The sequence below is a fragment of the Leguminivora glycinivorella genome, chromosome Z, assembly GCF_023078275.1.
Source record: "Leguminivora glycinivorella isolate SPB_JAAS2020 chromosome Z, LegGlyc_1.1, whole genome shotgun sequence".
Taxonomy (NCBI): domain Eukaryota; kingdom Metazoa; phylum Arthropoda; class Insecta; order Lepidoptera; family Tortricidae; genus Leguminivora; species Leguminivora glycinivorella.
In genome coordinates this window covers 17,410,023-17,434,597 of record NC_062998.1, presented here as the reverse complement: position 1 = coordinate 17,434,597, position 24,575 = coordinate 17,410,023, and the positions used below count along the sequence as shown (strand labels likewise).

The window sequence follows — 24,575 nt, the reverse complement described above, 5'->3', positions numbered from 1 at the left end:
CCAAAAAAAAACTGTACTATACACTACGAGTACTAGGTAAATAAATGATTTCATCCTCAAGTAAGCCATGTTGGAAGACTACAGAAAACAAGCGAGCGTAATAATTATTTTAAATTGAACACTGCGCCCGAAGGCTCTAAAGTACACGTAGCGCAAATTGCTGTTGGCGGTTTTCAGGCCAACATTGGATTCTGTGTTTATGTCACTCTTAACCGGTGAACAAATATGCATTTAAGCAATGATTAAACAAATACTTATCAATTAGGATTTAGAGGTTATCCATTTAAAATATGATTTACGAACAAATCATTCACATGTACCATGTCACTAAAGGTACCTGCGAGTACAATGACACAACCGTATATGTCCATGCTATTCTACAAAATTAATCTTATACATGAGAAAAGCTTAACGAAATAGCCTAAAAAAATACCATTTTTATAATATATCAGTGACTATACCTACTAAACATCTAATGCCAGCTAATATCAACTCATAAACATGACGATCCTGATTAAGCCAGATATGACAACAAAATAAATAACGACCTTATGAATATCTCTCGAAAGTACCTAAGATCCATTGAAAAGATAATCAAGGTCTATGCTACACGGCAAACTGCGAAGCTCTGGTTACCCTTAGTAACGTAACATGCTCTTGACCTGATAGCCGTACAATGCCCCGCCAACGATTTTATAACTACCTAATAGGTATCAAAGCTTAGCTCCTGTTGCGTAAGTATACTAGCATAATAGTGTCAAAGTACCTTTTAGGTAGCGTATCGTATCTCGGGATTTATTATTAGACTATTGGATAATGGAGTTTTTGAATGTGATTCTTATCATAAATGTCATATAGGGTTGTCTTTGGATCCATGTGACCGGGTGATTCAGGTGCGTACCAGTGGCGGCGCGTGAATATATTTGGAAGGCAACACAGAGCAAAAAATTAAAACCGGCCAAGAGCGTGTCGGGCCACGCTCAGTGTAGGGTTCCGTAGTTTTCCGTATTTTTCTCAAAAACTACTGAACCTATCAAGTTCAAAACAATCTTCCTAGAAAGTCTTTATAAAGTTATACTTTTATGATTTTTTTCATATTTTTTAAACATATGGTTCAAAAGTTAGAGGGGGGGGGGCGCACATTTTTTCCTTTAGGAGCGATTATTTCCGAAAATATTAATATTATCAAAAAACGATCTTAGTAAACCCTTATTCATTTTTAAATACCTATCCAACAATATATCACACGTTGAGGTTGGAATGAAAAAAAATATCAGCCCCCACTTTACATGTAGGGGGGGTTATAAAACATTTTTTTTCCATTTTTTATTTTTGCACTTTGTTGGCGTGATTGATATACATATTGGTATCAAATTTAAAAGTAAAAGATTATCCGCGGACGGACGGACGGACGGACAGACAGACATGGCGAAACTATAAGGGTTCCTAGTTGAATACGGAACCCTAAAAACCGCAACCTACCTTAATATTAGGTACCATAGGCGCCCATCCAAGTGCATTTATCATACAGTCCGCTATGAAAGCGCTTAAAAAAGCCATCTCTCCGCTTATAACTTATATTTAACTCACGGCATTCACGGCCTCGCGTGACAATACATTTCTTTATTTCGAATGTTTGCGTCGAAAAACGTGTTGATTCATTTAGTAAGTAATCTATTATACAACAGGCAAAATGAATTAACGCTGCCATTACTAAACAAACCAAAGAAAGTCCTAACTATCTCTTAAAAACAGGTAGTATCTAACCTTGAAACTCTGGCTTGCACTGTCACTAAAACACGACACCGAAACACTCCAAATCATTTAAATTTCACTGATATATTGCACGTAATGAGCAAGTTAATAAAAAAACTGAGACAATAACACAAAACATTTGAAAGCACACGAAACCTCGGTAACAAGCGGGACGCAAGTGTTGCAGTGATATTATTCCATTTTCACCCACGAATTTAAAAACCTTTTCATACAAAGTATATCTGATGAAGAAACGTTCATTATCACATTACTAAACTTAAATTAAATAAGATTCTCGGCTTTTTAATAGAAACTATCAATATTTAAAGGCTTTTATTTAAAATAAATATATGTGCGATAACAAAACACAATAAAATTTTACCCATTAATACATTTATAATTTTAGTATGGCAATATTTAGCATGCAATTATAACACTGTGATATCAATCTTATTTTTTCACTCGAAGCTTTAAATTCAAATGAACAAGTGCGAGCCATCGAATGTTGTGCGCTTGGCTGTTTGTGTTCGCAAATGGCGGTCACCCTTCTCTGTCATCTCAATCCTGCTATGAGTAGAGTAAAAGAGATAGTTGCGCCCAAATTACGTACATAGGAGTTCGCGATAGGCAAACACTCACACGCGCGGACTTTGTGAATGTGTATGTGCGTGTTTTCAAATATAAACCTTATAACGCATTGTTTACGGTTTTTATTCAAATGAATAACTCGATAAGAAGCCGAGTTGCTTTGGAGTTTAGTTGAGCGGGCTGTCTTTATCAGCGTGTGCGTGATTTTTGTATCTGTGTGGAGTGACCATGAATGAATATGAAAGCTTAGGCATAAGTAGCTTCACTTCGCGTTCGCGCGCCCGATAATTTTAGGTACATATTTGAATTTAAGCAAATGGTGTTATTATTTGTGAGGCAATACGTAATGTTTTAATTATAATTATTATAAGTATGTTTTTTTTATTTCAATGGTGGTTTGTAACTTTGGTATTTGTTGCGGAACATCTAGGGCAACTCGGTGGGAATTGGATTGTATGAGCGCGCCGCCACTGGTGCGTACTAGCTAAGGTTGAAATAGTAAACAAGCTAGAGTAGAAACTGTCAGACCGCCGTGGGCGAATACCGTTAGAAATCGAGTTCACGATCTTTTTATTTAATTTAGGTTTATTTTGGGCGACTGTTTTTAAGGTATAAATTGCAAAATTTATTCACACGTTGTGGCAAATACATAATAAATTTTCCCACACCAGGAATAAGTACTAATTATGAGCCTAAAGGTTAAATTAGATGCCCGTTACGAGCAAGGGAGCTACCTAGCAACTAAAACATACGAGTAGGTATATGAATAAAACTTCTGGTGTCATTGTTTTTTATTTTCCAAAAAAATCTAAACTCATGTGATAAAACGAACGCTGTATCCATTAGGCGCGGTGGAGTGGCTCGAGGAGCTGTCTCTTGTTTGCCGAGGACGGCAAGAGCCCTTTTCTGAAGGGCACCTTAATCACGAGTGCTGAGTGCTGATTCGATCACCTCCGCCTTCATATGGACAGCGGCGCGCGCGTACCGCGCCCGTAAGTCAATTTATCACATATAAAAGGGAATGTACAAGTTTCTAATGGGGTGGCAACGCGCATGTGACACTGTTTGAGTTGCAGGCGTCCATAGGTTACGGTGACCGCTTTACATCAGGCGGGCCGTATACTTGTTTGCCACCGACGTAGTATAAAAAAAAATATATATAATATCAAAAACTCTGTAACAGCCTAAAGTCTAAGAAAAAAAACCGGTTCTTCCACATCTGTATTCAGTCTTTATTGGGTTTTTTTTGGGTTTTTTTAAATAACGAGTAAATAGACATTTTAGGTAAACAATTAAAAATGATTTCCTAGTCTGCATATGCGCTTTCCATCAGCTGATATTGTAGTCAAATGCTTCACCTGTTTTCAATAAAAAAAAAAAAAACGTAATGCGGATCCCGAGAAAATAATGCTTGTTCAGATGACATCAAATAACATTACAAATCAGTTAAAGGATATGAGTGAAATTGACAAAACTGAGGATCTAAATGTTCCAGCGCCATGTCAAGAGATGGCAAATTTTACTTTGATGAAAATCCTCTATATCCGTTCTCCTTGCATATATTCTCTGTTTCTTGTTAGTTTAGTATAAACTTAATTATTTATTTAGAGCAGGTAAATTTATGCAGGTTCAGAGGTTAGCTGTTCTTGTAGGTAGCTAAGTTTAAATATTGAACGGTGGTGCTATTTTCTGTAGATCTCAGACTTTGTATGCACAACATAGTACTTACTCAATAAGATTTATTAACATGTATTGGTAGGATGAGGGTCACCTATCAATGAAGTTCAGAGAAAAAGAGGTCTGACGAAAAACAGCGCTCAGTGGTCCTTTCGTAATAGAACGCAACTTATGCTGAACTCCTTCAGTTACGCATGTGAATTGTTTTTGTTTTTTTATTGATTTCTCTTAACTTTAACCGAGGGAGACTTCTAGGTCAAATACAATTAATTTCTCAAAGAAACTTAAAATCTGAACTCTGACAGTTAATAAGTTATTAAAAAAATGTGCTTGTTTGTGCCATTCTTAAGGCTATTTGTGAAGTTGGCTTTATGATGATTATAATGTTTAGGTAGTACCTACACACTCATAATAATGGAGTAATATCACAGAATATATAATAGTACAAGTACAGAAGGCCCACTGCTTTGATGTTCACGAAATGCCGCCTTTTTAAATGCCTACAAAATGCTAACAAAGAAACGAGCCGCACGTGCGCCGCGACCGGCTATAGGGTTGCCTATGGATTAAAACGAATTAATACTCAGAAAAAATGTTATACTATTATATTCAAATCTTGGGTACTTTCTAGGTATAGATACAGTATTTATATATTTTTATTTAAGCTCCAACATCACAAGCCTTATTCCACTTTTTCGTGGGACTTAATTAATAGTAGATCTGTGTAAGAATGTCCTATATGGTTTTTATTTTATTCAACTAAGCATCATTAGACATTCCACACGCAAACATCGCATAAGAACCTTAAAAAAATCTCGCGACAGTAATATTTAGCTAATAGTTTTTTACCGCACCGATTATGTTTTGTTTGATATTTTCTTAGGTAAATATACAAACCACATACATATTTTATAATCAAGTTTGCCGGCAAGATAAACTTGTATTAAGTTGGGAGGGTGTTGGGGAGGGTTAAGGGTGTTGCGGAATTCTTGTCCTGTGTCAACATTTTACGGACATCGCTAAACCACGCCAAATGAAAAGCGTATCATGTAGGTACAGTCAGCATCAATAGTAGCAGATGAAATAACGCACCAAAAGTATCTGACATCTTGAATAAGTTTTCTATGTAACTAATATAAATTTCTACAGTACGTGGTCAAATATGTCAAAGTTTAATTATTTTTGCTACTTATACAGGGTGTAAACCTAATACGGGCGAACCTCTTAACAGTGGTGAGTACAGGACATAAAAAATGGAATTAGATAACTTTTACTTAAAATTGAAATATTTTTTTTTATCCATACAAAATAATTCGGCCCGCAACGTAATGCAAACACACTCGCGTTACCCGCTCGTTGAGTTGTCATTGATTGTCATCGCAACCACGTTTACAGTACATTGCTGCTGGGGAATTTTTCAAAAATTCATTATGGGGTCAAAAACACCTCTTAATTAATGATAACAATATTGAATTATATGCCTGGTTTCATTTATCGCCCTTATTAGGTTTACGCGCTGTAGACACACATCTCTTTTTGTTTAGCGCTTATAAAATGGCAGTTACTTCTGAAGCCTTATTTGATCCTCTACTTTTTTTGTTGCCTGTACGATCACAGAGCGGGCGGCAGCCGGCGTAAGAACATTTTTGAACACTTTATATCTCATTTCACGGTACAGCAAGAAAGCTTCTTCAACACTTCTCCTGATGTTTGATTAGAAAAATCAATTTCTGGCGTGATGTTGATTGGTTTTTTAAACGATATTTACGCGTAATGAGATCGTTATTCGGTTTAGATATAAGGCACGTGTTCGACATATTATGTGTAAAATATGTAAGAGTTTGGAATGGAGTACTCGTACCTCCTCGATTAAATCGAGTTCTCCCCATTTCCATCGGGGGTAATTTGATTAAGTGCTCTAATCCAATTGAAACCTTGTCCCTCGCTAAGTCAGTTGCTCTGAGTTACCTCTCTCTGTGCCGTCTAATGTGAGGGTTAAGATGGCTTTTATGATATTATACAAGTAGGTACTTACACTTACCAAGGTACCAGTACAGTTACTTTTAGAAGTACTGGATCACATGATTTTAATATTTAAAAAATATTTAGGTTATTTTTGGGTCTTCTGGTTTTCAAAAATAAACACCGGTCTATAACAATAATAATACGTACTACTAATCGTACTACTGCAACATTCAATGTTAGTAAAGAAAAATAATTAGATCAGTGTTGATTAAAAGTATTAAAACACTATCGTTATATCGTGCAAGTATGGACTAAGAGCCCAGAGCCATCAGACCTTCCTCATTTTCTCAAGGATGAAACTTTGGGATTATGTAGAGTCCATATTGACGTTTAATGTCTGCATATTACCTAGTTCGGCCTGTCAGCGATTTTTTAGCTATAAGGCTTTTTTTAAATAATACTAACTTTCCTTAAATTCTCAAGGCTGATTTTAATAGAAAAGACTGTAATAATTTGATAACATTCAACATTCAACATTTTCTGATCATTTCCGCCGGCCGTAAACTTTTACCAGACGCTTGAAAGTCTCTTTAACTTATCCTAATTTCTCAAGCTACGGCCGGCGCAAATGGTTAGTAAATGATGATTATCAATTTCTAACAGTATTTTCTAACACATATATAAAAAACTGTCTTGAGAATTTAAGGAATGTTAGTGTTTTTTAGATAAAACTTTATAGCAAAAAATGGCCGTCGGACCGAACTAGGTAATATACAGACATGAAACGTCGATACGAACTCTACATTATGCCAACGTTTCATCCTTGAGAAAATGAGGAAGGTCTGGCGGCTCTGGGCTCAATCTTAGTCTAGACTCTAGTAGGACTACCGAAATATCTTCCTCTAGAACAGCGGAAATGTAGAATAAAAAGTGACAGTCTTAAGCACAACACAATATTAAATAAACTATCTAACCTATTTGTCTCCGAAAGTAATCCCAGTACATGCCTGTATAAAAAAATGCAAACGTTTTAGGAAATTGTACGTACTTAGCTTAATGATCTTTTTTTGCAAGGAAACCTCTTTTGAAACTGCAGTAGCAGCAGTCTTCCAAAAAATAGAGGTATTTATTTCAAGTTAATTCCGTTTCAACGAAAATTCGAGGCAATTAATTTTTCCGTTACATGCTTGGAAATAGCCGTACCTACAGTCAAGTGTAAAAATATGGGTGCGTACAACTTATCAAAAATATGTCCCATAGCACTTTATGTCGGCGGAATAAGGTCTCGGTACATATTTTTGAGCGGATAAAATCGATACGTATTTTTGCACTTGACTGTACTAAAGCAAAAATATAATTCTAATTTTCAATTTCAAAGTAAACATTAAGCGGATAATAATAGGTATTAACACCATTTAACTCGTAAATAGGTGAAAATTACCCCCTGAAACTTATTTCTTTCCGCTGCGTGAACTGTTTAAACTTTTCCATTTGCATATAAATTGGATACGCTTAAGGAAAAAATATATTCAGCCATGAAATCCCCTGCTCAATCGTATCCATTACCATTATTTTTACAGTTATCTACAGGACTTCCACATATTGAAACTCATTAAAGCATTTGAATGGAGCTGGTCATTTATAATAGGATCAATATGTATGTCGCGGTCGGATTGTACATATAATCATTAATCCGACGTATTAAATTACGGCTAGCTGTATTACAAAACAGAGCCGTTTTATAATGCGCTGCGGCGGTTCAACGTTTAGCTGAGTTGCCATTGAAACGATACGTTCTTCGTCTTTAACAAGGCGGCCCACGTTTAGCTACAACGGCTGGCCGTGTTGAAAAACGTTTGGTGTCGAATACGTTTCGGCGGATTTTCGTTCAGCCACATCCCCATTCAATCCGGCTAATCGTTGAGCCGCATTTCAAAACGGCTAGCCGTAATATAATACGGCGGAGTATACGATCCGGCTGCGACATACATTTTATTTTCATGTATTTATTTCACAAGCAATATAAATCGCATTATTTTATGTTAAATTATGTTTATTCAATTTCAATCTGTGAATATACTTACCTGTAATTGGCTTTGTGTTGTTAGTCAAATCAGCACAATGATTTTGTTGTAAATATTTAATGTCCAATTGTGTAGGTACAATAACATACAGGGAGAAGTGAGGTAAAACTAGATAATGAGTGAAAAAAGACAACCAGACAACTGGCTGGTGTTGACATCCGGCGATTTGATCGTCAGTTGTTTCCTTTTCCTAGCCGTGTATTTTTTATTGGTAAAGTTGAAATAAATTCATATAAAGTTAGGTTGTTGTCTAGATTAAAACTGTTGGGCGCCAGCGGCGAAGCGCCCCTGCTGAGCGGCTGGCGCAGCACACCGCACACGCCGCACGCTCCCGCCACGCCCGCCCCACACCACTCACACAACCATCTCGCTCCACATTGCAACGGGACTGACAGGTAAGTACCTTGTAATGGAATAATAAATAATTATTACCTATAATTACATATATATTACCATTGAAAAATTAATAGCACCAGCATGACCGGTCGTAGGTACAGAACTATCGTATTGGCATGACTGTTCTTATTGCGTATTTGGGCGTGCCAGGATAATTCAAAATCGGACTAGTAACGACGGAGATATCGTGGAACAAACATAAAAAAAAAGCAGACTAATTGAGAACCACCTTCCTTGAGGTTTGGGTGCAGCGGTTAAAAAGGAGAGAATAATATGTAGTAGTATTTTGCCTTAAGTGCTAACCCTAATTTACACAGAACGCCATTTCAATATAGTAAGTAGGAGGAAGTTATTAGGCATTTATTTAGTCAAAACATTATTTCATAGGTTTTTTCATAGTTATTGATGGTTTTCGTCGATTCATCAGTAAAATTTAGATTGGATGATAATGCTTATGTCGGAAAAGTTTTTATTAATAGAATTAAAGCTTAACACTTAGGTATTTAATATAAATACGAGAGCGGTAATAGGTAATATCTACTCAAGCCACAAAAGAACCGCGTAGGTAATTTACTAATCATTTAGGAAGCAAGGTTGGCTTTTTCTGTAATTCCATTTTATTGGATTTGTTATTATTTTGTCATTTAATGTGAGTTCAGACGAAAATACCGCCGAGAATATGAAATGAATAATAATTACACTTCCAGGAATTGTGAGCGGGAGCAAAATTGTCTTTTTTTAGGTAACTGCTGTCTCCAAAGTAAAAGACGATGTAAATGGATTTTAATGCCTATTTTATCTATTTACTACTACTTAGAAAAATGCTTGCATTCTACTAAAAACAATATTTATGGCAGAAATTGACAACGTACCTACACTTTAGTATGTGAAACATGAAAATAAACTAGGTAGGTATGTAAAGGTCGTTCGGCGTAAACTTATAGGAGTACGCCGCGCTGCCGCGCCAAATGCAATGCGTTCAACCCCGTTATAACTTCGGTAAAAAATGCCGGAGGCGGAGGCGAAGGCGAAGGTGTGAAATAAAAATATAAGCGTGTTACAAAACACAGAGAAACTAATAAGCCAAAAATAATAAACCTTTGAATTCAGATTTCTTATCGGATTGCAATAATCTAAACATCCAAATTATAAACAAATCAACTCTTTTTGTAGTCGGTACCAGACCTGTTCGTCGCCTTGCTATTTCCTGTTTGCCCCACCCAACCATACGCAGGCTGGCCCCGACTCCAAAAATAATTGATTTGTTTATAATTTGAATGTTTAGATTATTGCAATCTGATAAGAAATCTGAATTCAAAGGTTTATTATTTTTGGCTTTTTAGTTTCTCTGTGTTTTGTACCACGCTTATTTTTGAAGGCGGTTTTATTTTTTGTTAAAAAGTTTATTTATTTGTTGATTTTTAGTGGTTCCTAGTGATATTATATGTATCAGTCCGAATATATGTACAGTAGTGAAAGAATTATATCCTTTAACTCCTAACCATTGAGGAGTTGACCTTCCATCATCAGCTCAGCCACATAAAATTATTACCATCAGGCGTAAATACTGGTGGTCGTTTGAAAAATACACTAAAAACATTACATGTGCCTATAACATTTGAAGAGTTCCCTCGATTTCTCCAAGATCCCGTCATCAGACCCCGACTTGGTGCCTTTAATTGCCTTTTTAATCCTTTTTTTGAAGTCGGTTAAAAATTTGGATCCGGAGATGTAAAAAAAAGCAAACGGAAGTTCCGACTTAACGGATCCGGAGGCGCAGGTCCGTAACATCCTTAGTCCATATGCATTCGGCCGTTACTACTCGTACACAGTCTCGGCAGCAATGTAACTGATGGACTATTAATTAATACAATTGGGCAATAAATATGGAGTTCTCTTTTTTGAATCATTTACGTGTTGTTGAGTGTGCTAATTGTGTAAAATTTACAATAACATTTATTTTTAGACTACATCACGTAGGTACCTTTATATTGATTGAATAATTCACCTTGGCAGTTCGACAGTCGTTGCCACAATGGTTCGTATTTCATTAGTAGCTAGTCAAACAATCAACCGCTCAATCAACTTTCGTTGTTTACTGAATACTGAATACTGTTGTACCGTCGCTACATGTACGAATAAGTACGTAGAGTACATACAGTCAATGATTTCACTCCTAGGCTAGTGATAGGTGGGGTGAACCAGAAACAGTTAGAGATGAGAAAATGAGATTCAAATCTAATGAACACAAGTTAAATTATAATCTATTGAAAATATTTCAACTTGTGCTGTCTTAAAGTAGTCACACTACTATGTATATAAATTAAAACCGAAATAAATCACACATATGAAAGAAAAAGTGACCAAGTCCTCTGGTGCCTGAGGCTGGAATCGAACCAGCGTACTTTCCAATCGCGGGAAATGCCTCTTAATCCGCTCGGCCACCCAGGTCACAGCTGTCGAGGTCGACAGAGGGCGCTACGAGTCCTTGTATAGATTACTCATATGAGATTCAAATCGTCTGAAAAAATTATTAAGTATATGTATGAAGCATTATTTTGTGCGTTAGGAAATCTCGTATGAAGATATAATATTAATTCCTGTATGGGCGACGACTATGGATATAATACTAGTAGTAGGTAAACCTGAGTTGTTTTCTCGTATATGTACATTAATATCTGGGCGACCGAACTTCGCTCGGTTCTATTTTAATATATCACGTCTTTAGATAAAAAAAAACTCTTATAAATACAAAAACAAAAAAAACAACAAAAACTTAATTTCTGGCCGGGATTCGAAACCCTGACACCTACGATCTATCTGCGTACAGACCGACCTCGTACGACTGAGCTAAGCGGAAACGATCCGCGCGCGGCGAAATTAACGACCATATTTTATGTTTACTAACGCGAAAGAAAAACTCATGAAAACTCGAAAATTTGCGTTTTCTGGGATCTAAGGCTACGCTAGATCGATTTTTCACCCCCGAAAACCCCCACATAACAAATTTCAGCGAAATCGTTAGAGCGGTTTCCGAGATCGTCGGTATATATAAATAAATAAATATACAAGAATTGTTCGTGTAATGATAATTAGCCAAAAGCATGGCATGCTCAGTAAAAGTTTTTGTTGTGGGAGTGTGAGAAATTTCATCACATGGGAGAGTCGAAACACTGTTCAAGATGTTAGTTAAAATTTGAAACATACTCGTAGTTGTACGTTATTATCATGGTAATAACAGCAAAAACTAACGAACAAACTAGAAAGTGAAACATCCCTCCTATTTTGAATGAAACTGTTAGCTCAGTTAGCTGTCAACGACGAACTTATGATAAAAGCAGATTTATCTTGCATTTCTCTCTTTTTTGAACTTAATTCGGTATCTAATGTAATTACAGAAATGATTACACATTAGCTATTTGTTTTACAAGAGGGCAAAGTTGCTGTTCAACTGCACGTGCTAATATTGTTATCCGAGCAATCGAAAGTTTCCAATATAGAACCGCGAGCGTAGAGAGTAGTTCATAATGTAGATCTTGAGCGTTGCGAGGGTTTCAACGCACGTAGCTAAACGAATTTTGTTTCCGAGTGAAACACAATAATTTTCACCGAGACTACCTACTTCTAATAGAAGGGTTTATATGCTAAAATTTATTATTATTCATTTCTGGCGCACGGGAGGGAAAAAATTTTTTTGTATAATTTTTCTTTAATTGTGGGCGGAGCGATGTCGACTGCCTACTTCACGAATTGTGGTGTAATATGATATGTACAATTGTACATAAAACAAAGGATGTAAAGGACTGAACGGATTAAACGTTTGGTTCATCAGGTCATTAACCGGCCATATTAGTTAGGTAAGGGTGTCGGTGTCGAGCCGTGAGGGATTCAGGGGCTTGTGCTCGCAGCGCCGCCGACCGGGGCACCCGCGCCCGGCGGGTACCCCGAGCGACACCCGGCGTGAGCGTAGGGGTACAGTCAACAACACAGCTGTTGAAGACAAAGTGCCAAGAATATGTATACACACAATGTACAGGCAATAAAGTTCTGTATACATATTTTTGGCACTGTGTTGATAACTGTACCCTAGGCAGCGCTCGGCATCAGTGCGGGAAACACTTGCACGGGAAGCATGGTCGCGTGATAGACGATAAAATATCATGCCTGCTATTTTATCGTCTATCGCGCGACCATGCTTCCCGTGCTGGTTGGCTTTAATATCTACTCGTACGCGTGGATAATTTTTCTTGCCTGGTTATGTTTAGTATATACGGTACGATGAGGTAATAAGCGATTATTTTACTTTGATCTTTACGTCTGACTATTCAAGTAGGTAATAGATATTACGAGTTGACCCGTAGACCTACGCTGTCACTCCGGTCAATGAGGGTGTGGTATTTCGACGGTTGCGTTGGAATATGTCGATTAGAGAACTGTGTCACTACCAATACGATTTTTAGGGTTCCGTAGTCAACTAGGAACCCTTGTCTGTCCGTCCGTCCGTCCGTCCGTCCGTCCGTCCGTCCGTCCGTCCGTCCGGATAATCTCAGTAACCATTAGCACTAGAAAGCTGAAATTTGGTACCAATATGTATATCAATCACGCCAACAAAGTGCAAAAATAAAAAATGGAAAAAAATGTTTTATTAGGGTACCCCCCCTACATGTAAAGTGGGGGCTGATATTTTTTTTAATTCCAACCCCAACGTGTGATATATTGTTGGATAGGTATTTAAAAATTAATAAGAGTTTGCAAAGATCGTTTTTTGATAATATTAATATTTTCGGAAATAATCGCTCCTAAAGGAAAAAAAAGTGCGTCCTCCCCCCTCTAACTTTTGAACCATATGTTTAAAAAATATGAAAAAAATCACAAAAGTAGAACTTTATAAAGACTTTCTAGGAAAATTGTTTTGAACTTGATAGGTTCAGTAGTTTTTGAAAAAAATACGGAAAACTACGGAACCCTACACTGAGCGTGGCCCGACACGCTCTTGGCCGGTTTTTTTTGAAATTCGAATAGGCCTCCCGTATGGTAATACCTAATGGTGAACTTTAAAGCTAGCTTCAAACTATAGAGGAAATGTTAGAATATCTATCCACCTATTCAATTACTAACTATATAACTAAGAGCGCATGTAGCTGTTAAGGCTTAGACAGATTAATTGGATACACGTCCCTCGATAACCTTGCGACAGGCCCTCAGGTGTTGAGTTAATATTTAATTATTCCCGAGTCAGTATTACATCCTTAAACCCTCTCAAATCGGAGGTAAACAATCAGCTAATGCAAATACCGTCTCACAAAGTACGCAAGGTGGGTTCATGGTAGCGAAACATACTATGTAATGTTGAATTTACGAAAGTAGAAACTCAAGAGAGACGTGAATTAATCCGAATTAAGGAGCTTTGATTAATGGAGGGGTTTGACTTAAGAGGTTTCTGGATCACGTTAGACGTGTTTGAGGTTGAACATTTATCTGCGCTCACACGTAGGCTCCTAACGAGCGCACGGGGCGCTAAGACTTTTAAGAAAATGATAAAAATATTTTTATTAAGTATTTTCATGTTTGGTGCTATCACCAGTGTCACCACTACAGTACACGATGTAAATAAACCAAAGAGTAGGATGAACCCACTATAAGTAAGCAGGTAAAATGTTTGGTACAGGTAAAATAGTTCTGTAGTTATTAAGAATAGAATATAATAGAAAAACGTTTATCGCAGAAACCATCATACAGCATCACATACATTAAAAAAAAATAGAGAAAAAAAGAGATCTTATGAACTAATAGGTACTTAAAACTATATTGCTTTTTATTATACAACAAAAGATGCTGATGCTGCAGATAGAGGCCACAAAAGGACTCCACTCAGCATATGCTCCAGCATATAATATTAGAAGTAACAAATCAACATTTTCTCGGAATTGAATCCCAAATATGGCCAAAATGGCTTGAACGTATGCCCAGTGCTTTATTCGCGCATGCAGGATAATTAATACCTCATGTGTATTGACATACCTATCACTATCAACTCAATTACGAGTATGAGCAGACATCGTAGATTTTCTACCAATTTCAGTGTAGCATTTTTGGTGTTAAAGGCATATAATAGCTTATTTGTATTTCCGAATGTAGCCGGAATATGCCTCATAACTGTGACAAACCTTAATATCTTCCTAGAAAATGCTCGTATAAAATCCTTTATTTTTACAATGCTGCACCGAAATTGACATACATAAGAAGTCAGATTATAACCAGTTGTATCAGAGAGATCAACTGTTTCGAGGACTATTTTATTTCAAAGGGAAAATTCAGCGAATCATAAAAATTCAACTCGAACTTTTGATTTGAAATAAAATGTAGCTTCCATGTTTATTTGCGATTCGTAGCAAAACTACTAGGTACATATTGAAGCTAAATAAAAGCTTGTAAAATATAGTGCCTATTTCACCGTCGCTCGAAGCTCAAACACTGTGAAAGCTTTGACGTGAAACTGAAAATTTTGAAATTGAATTTTTTGTTGTATCTATCTTTCAGTTAGGCATTTATCAGCCTTCGCATGAAACGCCCTCGATGTCGTCCAAACGGGACTTTTTTCTTTCTTAGTGTTAGAGAGGTTTATTTTCCTACGAATTATGGCTTCAAAGTGGTGGCAAAATATAAATGACAAAAAATATTTTTAGGGTATTTATCCTACACTAAGGTTGATAACCTGTTATCGTTATTTTTTGCTTTGTCCTAAATGTAGTACGAGTTCTTAACCAGATCTATAGTTCCGTCTGGCAGAAAGCATGAAACTTGGCATGTATGTAGCTACTATTAGCTTATGGTTATAAGAAAAAATAGAAGTAGAAACACGCCGAGGTGTCAATGTCTCCCCTCCTTCCCCCCACTTTTGTATCCCTGTTTTCAGTTTTTTTATATTTCCATGAAAACCGTAAAAGCTACAATAATAACGTCTAAGAGAAGTATATTCTCTATAAAATTTTCTACAATATTGTCTTTGGAAGTATATAGCTACAACTTTTCATTTTCAAACTATGCTCATTTTCCCATTGCCATATTTTGGTGACCAGTAGGATAAGTAAGGCCAGCGACTTTGCACTTTTGCCTGTGGCGATGCTGCTTGGCAAAATTGTTCCTTGGGTCAAACTGATCCGATTTAGCCCAATAATCATGAAATCGCACGTGACTACTCCCCACAAAGAGAAGGGGAAGGGGCCGGTTCCCTCGATGAAATCTATGCAATACTTCTCATTTCATTTCATTTTTATTCAGTAACAATATACATTGTATTCGAATATCTATAATATAATCCTTAATTAACAATACACTATATTACAATAAATATAATTATATTACTTACTTACTACTAAATTACATTAAACAAGCTACTATTCATCAAAATTTGGTTTTAACTATGTCATAACATTATTATATTTATACTATTATTGAGATCATTTAAACAAATAACAAACAATGATTTATTAAATATTAGGAAATATAGTTACTCATCTTTATCATTAATGAAGTCTATCACAGAATAGTAACAATTTTTTATAAGAAACTCTTTCAGTCTTGCATTGAAAACGTGATTATTGGTAATAGTTTTATATTCCAATGGCAGTCTATTAAACAAGAAAACGCTCTGATAACATGCTGCATGTTTCACGATGTTTATTGTTTAGTCTTGGCACTATCCTATATTCGACACATCCTTCCTTCTAGTTAACAATCTAGCATTCTGCTCATTCTGGCTTTCATAATGTAGTATATGTTTAATAAAGTCCGTTAGAAGAAGAGTATATACAAACAAGGCACACAAAAAGTGTTCCCTACATGATTGATACTGAGGAATGCGCACTATGGTTCTAATTGCCCTTTTCTGCATCTTAAACATTTCATCCACGTTATATTTGTAGCTATTTCCCAGAGTTTTATGCTGTAACGCCATTTGGATTCGACTAAACTATGATAGACCATTTTAAGGTGTTTAGACTGGACTTCATCGCATAGACTGCGGAGGGCATAGCAAGCAGAGCTTATAGAGTTTCGCAGTGCCTCTATCTCATGCTTCCAGTTTAGTTGGGAGTCTATCTGGATGCCTAAGAATTTGACACTATCTGTCTGTTCTATTTTTATTCCGTTGAAACTAACATCCAATACATCAGCCTTATTTGCAGTCGCCGATAGGAGCATAACATTGGTTTTACTTGTATTTAGCTTTAGTTGGTTTACCCCAAACCACTTACTAAAGGCTCGTAAGGCTGCGCTAACATTACTGTTTAGTTATGTCGCAGGGAAATGGCCAAAACAGAGATTTCATCAAATCACTAAGGGATATGATCAAATCACGCAGGATGTCAAAATGGTGAATCCATTTTATTATTTCTCTAGAAAATTTCAGTCATTTGACTAAATCCCTGACTCTGTTTAGTGAAATCACAAAATCGGCCAATAGACACGCCACGTTTTGTCATTTCACTAGATTTGTTTAGGGATTTGATAAAATCCTTGAACCACGTCATTAAGTTGACGAAACGAGCTTATAAAGTCAACTAGTTTTATCATTTCGCTAAACAAGTTCAGTGAAAAGACAAAATGTTTTAATAAATATGAAAATAATTTAAAATGAAACATTTTTAGCTTTGTTTCTTCACTTATTCTATTTTTTTTTTCCTATTTATAGAAAACTAAAAACTCTTAAAAACGGACTCAATTTTACCATTTCACTAATCCTGTTAAGGATTCAGTCAAATCAAGTGACAAAGGCAAAACTCTAATAAATCTAATTGGATATATTAGATTCTTGGCTTTGTCATTTCACGAAACCAGTTCCGACATTTGATCAAATCACCAGTTGCGACTTTATCATTTCCCTAAATTTGTTTAGGGAAATGTTAAAACTAGTTGACTTTTTGAGTTTGTTTCGTCAACTCACTGTCGTGGTTCAGGGATTTTATCAAATCCCTAAACAAATCTAGTGAAATGACAAAACGTGGCGTGTCTATTGGCCGATTTTGTGATCTCACTAGACAGAGTCAGGGATTTAGTCAAATGACTGAAATTTTCTAGAGAAATGATGAAATGGATTCGCCATTTTGACATCCTGCGTGATTTGATCAAATCCCTTAGAGATTTGATGAAATTTCTGTTTTGGCCATTTCCCTGCGACAGTTACACCATGTTGTTGGCCGATATAACGGCATTTGTGTCATCGGCAAATACAACTAGCTTGGTATTGGGAACAACGTTGCTTATAATATAGAAAATAAGATCGTTCAGGAATATAATGAAAAATAAAGGACCCAAAATGGATCCGGGCACGAGGAGTGCCCCGTGTCACAGTTACTAGTCTGGACTTGACAACCTTCTCAGTATCCCCTTGAACCGATCTGAGTTCAATAAACTGTTTCCTGTTTCACAAGTAGACATCAAACAGTTTTAGGACCTTGTTTCGGACTCCATAATATTCCAGCTTATTTAAAAGAATCGTATAATCGACCGTGTCAAAAGCAGCGCTCAAGTCAAGGAATAGGCCTGCCACCTTGTTTCTATTATTGATTTCGATCACTGTATCATGAATTAACGTATCAATGGCTTCGCTAGTACCCACGGATTTTTGATAGCCAAATTGTCTACTATTTAATACTTTGTGTAAATTTAGGTGCCTCTGTAGTCGCACTTTCATCAACTTTTCAAAAATATTTGATATGGTGGGTAGCAAGGAAATGGGCCTATAATTATTCGGGTCACTTTTAACCCCCTTTTTGTATATGGGTAACACCTTCGCTAATTTTAACTGATCTGGGAACACACTTTGTTCATAACATTCGTTAAAGAAGTTTGCGAAAGGCACAGCTAGCAGGTCTATATTTTCTTTAATTACCGTGATAGGTATTTCGTCATGGCCCACCGAAGATTTAAGTGCCATTTCTTTTACTAGCCTTGAAACTTCTAGCTGGATGACACTTTCGTACTCCATGCATTTTTCAATTTTAACTGCATTTTTCTGAAGTAGTTCCGTAGCTGAACTATAGTTTATCGACATGTTATCCTTACTATGGTCGAATATTTTTGAGAAAACGGCTGCCTGATCTTGTGGATTAGTAATTATTCTATCCAATTTAAGTGGTACGCATTCTTTTGATTTTACTTGTGTTTTATTTCTGTGTCTGTTGATTACTTTCCAGATTTCTCTACTTGAGTCACCTGCACTATTTATTTGAAGCTGTACTGCATTCCTTTTCGCGTTTCGTATAACTCTCTTATAGAATGAAAGCTTCTTCTTCTTCTTGCTCTTAGCGACTAGGGCAAATCGTATATCATTTCCGTGTAATGTAGGGACGTGTTAATCGTTTCTGAAAAAATCGTTTCACCTTTTCATACAAAAATAACGATTTTATAACAAAATTTTTTTTTTATGTATTTAATTGTAACAGCATTAACAATAAAATTTTATCTCATCAACGAATAAAAAAATGGGACAGGTTAGCCCAAATCCCAGTTCTGATGATGGGATCCTGGATAACAAATCTCAAAGGCATTATCCCTCATCTGGCAGAATAATTTTAGTCCGAAACACACTTTCATGTTTCGCAGTCGTCGAATGGTAATTTTGCAAAAAACTTAGTTGGCATTATTACTGCCTCGCATAAGACACAATTGGCAGAATATTGTTTTACAGAACATTACTTTGGTCGACTTTGATTTAGCATAATTGTATGTACCATAATAATCTTATAGCATAATATTACATTAGCAGAATTATTACACGCTATCAAAAAATAAAAACTGCCCCAGAGTCACCGTTAGGTACGACGACGAGCGAAGCGAGGAGGAGTGTTAGGTATCTTGCATCCCCAACACATCAAATAGCAATTTCTCGCTATCAAAAATCGGTATTACAAAAATCTGCGAAATGATTTATACCAAAGCATATTCTGCGTAAGGTGTTTCTGCCAAACGTGACTTCTGCCAAGAACTATTATACGAATCAAAGAAATGCGTAAAAAGTTTCTGCCAGATAATAGTGAACCATATAGTGATTTTTGTGTTTAAAAAGAACAGCATGCATTTACGTTCAGAACAGTGACATTTGGTGCATTTTAACTCCTGATGGTCATCAGAACGGAACTTTTCAAATTTGAACGGCACACTTATGACTTTTGAATTTTTATAAAAACATCATGCATTTATGTTCAGAACAGTGAAATTTCGTGCAGTGGAACTGCTGGTGTTCATCAGAACGGAACTCCTCCAATCTGAACAGCACACTTGTAATGATTTTGGTATTTTTATAATAACATCATGCATATTTACTGACGATAATACTGCTGACGATGATCAGAACGGAACTCCTAAACGACGCATAGCTCTTGTTAGGAGATTTCTGAACGTATCAAATGCATGCTGTTCTTTTAAAAATACCAAAGTCACTAGAAGTATGCCGTTCTGATTTGAGTATTGAGGAACTCCTCTCTCAGCTCCCCATCAGCAGTTCCTCTGCACCAAATGTCGCTGTTCTGAACGTAAATGCATGATGTTATTATAAAAATACCAAAATCATTACAAGTGTGCCGTTCAGATTGGAGGAGTTCCGTTCTGATGAACACCAGCAAATCACGTCAATTCGTCGCCCCGTTTTGGCGTGAAAGACGGACAAACAAACAGACACACACACTTTCCCATTTATAATATTAATATATAATATATATGGAAGTATGGATGTAGGAATAGAGATACAAAGGCGAGCTTAACCGTATATAATATGTTATGTTGAGGTGATGTGTGGATATGTTGTGCAGTGGCAGCAGAGCGGGTCTGCGGCGGCGCTCCACGTACACGAGCGGGCGGCTGCGCACGGGCCCGCACTGGTCCTTCGTGTTCGACCCCGCGGGCCGGCTGTGCTACTACTGGTCCATGGTGGTCTCGCTCGCCTTCCTCTACAATCTGTGGGTCATCGTCTACAGGTTCGCCTTCCAGGAGATCAACGGTGAATATTTTTCATTTTAGTTATGTCAAATTACACAGTGATTTTAAAATTGACACATCCCTAATTGGCGACCATAAATAAGCTGAAGTGATTCTGCACAGCTTGCAAAAGTAATATTTCCCCAAAACCCAAACAATTTCAGTGTTGATATCGGTACATAGATACTAATGAATGTACCTATAGTTTGAATTGCGTGAAAAAGAGTTCAACCAAAGATTTCACACTTAAAAAGTAATCTTTTAAGTAAATTTTAAAATTCATTATTTCATAAATAATGTCAAGGTCAAAATAGTGCAATGTATAAAAAGCTCAATATTTTGTTCATGATATCGGTTCTATAGTAAAAGTTGCTCTTACCTATAAAATTTACCCCTCAAATTATTGCAGGTCACTCAATAAACACCCTGTATTAAATAGGTCCAAAATGATAATAGATAGCTGAACCCATCGTGAACTTTACACGATTCCATCCGAACGCTTGTGATGTATTCATAAATTGACTTATTAATATTACAGTTGAGTCGCTTGTACCAAATTTGATACGGGCAAAGCCCGAAATACCGGCACTTTAAGTTTGTTGTTGTAGCCCTTTCTCTTAATTAAGTCGGTTTGCGAGGCAGTTGTGCGGTCGATCCGTAGTAAAAGGTGTGACTACCTGTCTACTAATCGTAACACAAAACAAACGTACAGGGGCAAGCCTTCACCCTCAACGTAGTTAATAGTTCTTGGCGTATTAACTAAGTAATTTGTGCGACCTGTATAGTACCTATGTTAGTTTTTCATGAAAATGAAATGAAAATGAAATATTTATTTTTCAAGTAGGCATATTACAATGCGCATATGAACGTCAAATAAAGCTACGCCGGCTCTAACCCTACGCCTCAGCCTCGAGAAGATTTCAGTCCCCCCTCAGTTGGGAGGGGGGTATCCACTACGGGACCGGCAAGAAACTCGGCGGGCAACTTCTTTTCAAAACATTACATCTTATAATTAACATGCATTAAATAACAAGATACAATTTAACATGCAAAAGTATTCATCAAAGAATATGAACAGACTAGGTACTCTATGGAAATTAATTTCAATAAATTATATTATTGCTTAATAATACGTCGTTCTTCTTCAGAGAAAACATATCAAATTGTCACAGAAGAAAAAAGATAATATGAATCTCAATATCAATAAATATGTAATTTACCTACACAACATAAAATATAAAATATTTGATGTGCTTTCTTATCAGGGTGGCTAGCCGAATGGCACAATCGCTCACGAAACGCTCACGAAACGAAGCGCTAGTAGATATCTATCTCTATCGCGCTTGCGTATTGGCGCGACAGAGCCAGCGGCGTATCGCTTTCGTTTGGCATCGGAGAAATGCCATTCGGCTACGGGGCCTGAACTGTGTCCTCTATACATATTACAATTATTTTAATTGCTATTCGTTTTTTGTAGTTTCTGGTTCGGGCCATGCATGTTTGTCTGTCAAATAGTCCTCGACTCTGTAATAAGCCTTTAAAAACATCAATGATTTTTTTAAGTAGTTCTTAAGAGCTGGGAGGGGTAATCTCAAAGCAGTGTCAGGTAACTTATTATAAAAATGAATGCATTGCCCAACAAATAGAATAGAATAGAATAGAATAGAATATTTTTTATTCGTAAGCACTTAACAACGACGATAACAATATAATATACACAAAAATTAACGACACAAACAAGTAACCATACACACAAAGGCTAACAGACAAAAGTGCCACGAAATGGTCTCATCTCAGCATGTTGCTGGCGACTTCCAGCGCTGGTCTTCCGATGAGGCCATTCGGTGAAAACAATCACGACAGGTAACAATTTATGAATACAACACTAATAAAAATAAAAAATAGCAAAAAAAGAAAGTATGCAAAAGACAACAAAGATTTATAACAGACATTACATTATTACACAATATTATCGGGTCGGACTCGTCATAGCTGTACATTAAAATATGACTACATCTAGCGCCATCCGGCCATTACGGGAACTAAAATGACATAACAAAAAGCACGAGTACAAGGACAAACAAAAATTGGCAATGCAAACTTAAATTATTAATTAATATCAATAAAAGGCTGAGAATATTTCAGAATGAAGTGCGCCATGGCAATACAGACGGAACATAAACTATGTGGTAAGTAAAAACAGAGACTACAGGCAACTTGTATCATGTAAGCAGGTTTCCTGGTTGAATTGGTGGCTAAGCATGTATTGTTTGAGCTTTATTCTGAAACTATAAATACTTTGCAGGTTCCTTATAGGTGGTGGGACATTATTCCAACACTTTGAAGCGTTATACCGGTAGCTGCCCCGGAAGGCTGCCGAAGCATGGCGTGGCGTCAGCAAATGAATTCCACAATTGCGGCGGTCGCGGAGCTTGATGCAAGATAACTTAACAAAAAGATATGCAGGTGTTTTATACTTAAGAACTCCGAAAAGCAAACAAGCCAGATGAAGTTTACGACGGTGCTGCATTTTGAGAATTTTGTGACTATTGAGAAATGGAGTGACGTGTGCTCTCAACGGAATGTCAAAACAGAAGCGAGCACAAGCATTTTGAACACGTTGGACGAGTCTCTTGGTTTTAGCCAGAAGCCTAGGCCCAGTTACAATATCCATATAGTTCAGTTTTGACAGTACCAGCGACTCGGTCAGTTGAATGCGCAAGGTTTCGCTAAGGTATGGGCGAATTTTATATAATACCTTTAGCTTGTAAAAGCAACTTCTTACAGCTTCAGCAGTGTGCTTCTCGTAACGAAGTCCACAATCCATTAAAAGTCCCAAATTCCGTGCTTCATACACCCTTTCAATTGGTTCATCCATCAGCATAATATTCACTGACATACTGACACCCGCCAGTTGTTGCTTACTGCCAAAGATAAGGTACTTTGTTTTATTTGGGTTGAGCACTAAGCAGTTTTGTCTAGCCCAGGTTGCTATACTTGCGAGGTCATAATTTAGTTTCTCTATAGCATAGTCAACCTCTGCTGGCTTACATGATAAGTAGATCTGAATGTCATCTGCGTATATGTGGTATCTACAGTGTTTAATGTGAAGCCTAACGTCTGCAGAATAGAGAACAAATAGGAGCGGGCCGATTACAGATCCCTGTGGGACTCCTCGGTTAAGCTTGGCTTTTTCTGAAAGAAGTGAGGAACTGTCACCAGAGCGCACCTTGACCATCTGCCATCGGTTACTGAGGTAGCTATGGAACCATTGTATAGTTTTCTGATCAAAACCATAGTAAGCTAGCTTTGATAGAAGTAGATCTATATTTATACAATCAAATGCCCTAGAAAAGTCTAGGAGCACTAAAAGAGTACACATACCCTTATCCTGAGCATCTAATATGTTGTCAGTGACATCAAGCAAAGCAGTTGTGGTGCTACGTCCTTTCCGGAAACCCGATTGGACGTCTGGCAAAATGTTATTAGTTTCAAGGTAGGCAGTTAACTGTGCACAGACAACTTTCTCCATTATTTTTGACAGACATGGGAGTATGCTAATTGGCCTAAGGTCTTTAATAGTAACAGGGTTGGGAATTTTGGGCAGAGGATTTACAACTGCTAACTTCCAAATATCAGGAAAGGTGCATGATAGAATAGACTTGTTAATTAAACTAGTCATAATGTCAATTGTGTAAGGAAGCGTAAGAATAAGCATATGTAAATTTATCCCATCAGCACCCTCTGCATTAGACTTTAAATTCCTAATTATTTTAGTGACTTCACTCGAGTTAATTGTTTTTAAATGGAATACTGTGTCGCTGTGCCTGTGAAATTCAAAATAGGTTAACTGTGACATAGTTACATCTGTAGTTCCCGGCAGGTCAAGAAAATGTTTATTTATTACGCAAGGATTATTGAAAGTTGAAGGTAATTCATTATTCTTAGTGGGTAATATTGTCGATTTCAGATTTTTCCATAATGTTTTAGGGTCATTTATTTTACTATTTATATTTTGTTTAAAATAAGCCACCTTTTCGAAATATAGAGCCTTGTTCACTACAGACTTAAGGTCCTTGTAATATTTTTTTTTTATATCATTCGGGCTTCTGTGAAAGTCTGTTGCAGCAGTGT

The 24,575-nt window shown here is 36.8% G+C and overlaps 1 protein-coding gene across 5 annotated transcripts in view; it reads left to right on the top strand.

Annotated features, from left to right (window-relative positions):
* LOC125240971 (cyclic nucleotide-gated cation channel alpha-3) overlaps window positions 1-24,575 on the top strand; it is a 120,788-nt gene that overhangs the window by 47,684 nt on the left and 48,529 nt on the right. For 4 of the 5 annotated variants that reach the window (XM_048149196.1, XM_048149197.1, XM_048149199.1 and 1 more), the window contains exons 5-6: window positions 8,312-8,464; window positions 20,276-20,463. In XM_048149196.1, the coding sequence (XP_048005153.1) occupies window positions 8,312-8,464; window positions 20,276-20,463 (341 nt within the window). The remainder of the gene's footprint in view (window positions 1-8,311; window positions 8,465-20,275; window positions 20,464-24,575) is intronic. The other variant, XM_048149198.1, reaches the window with a different exon arrangement.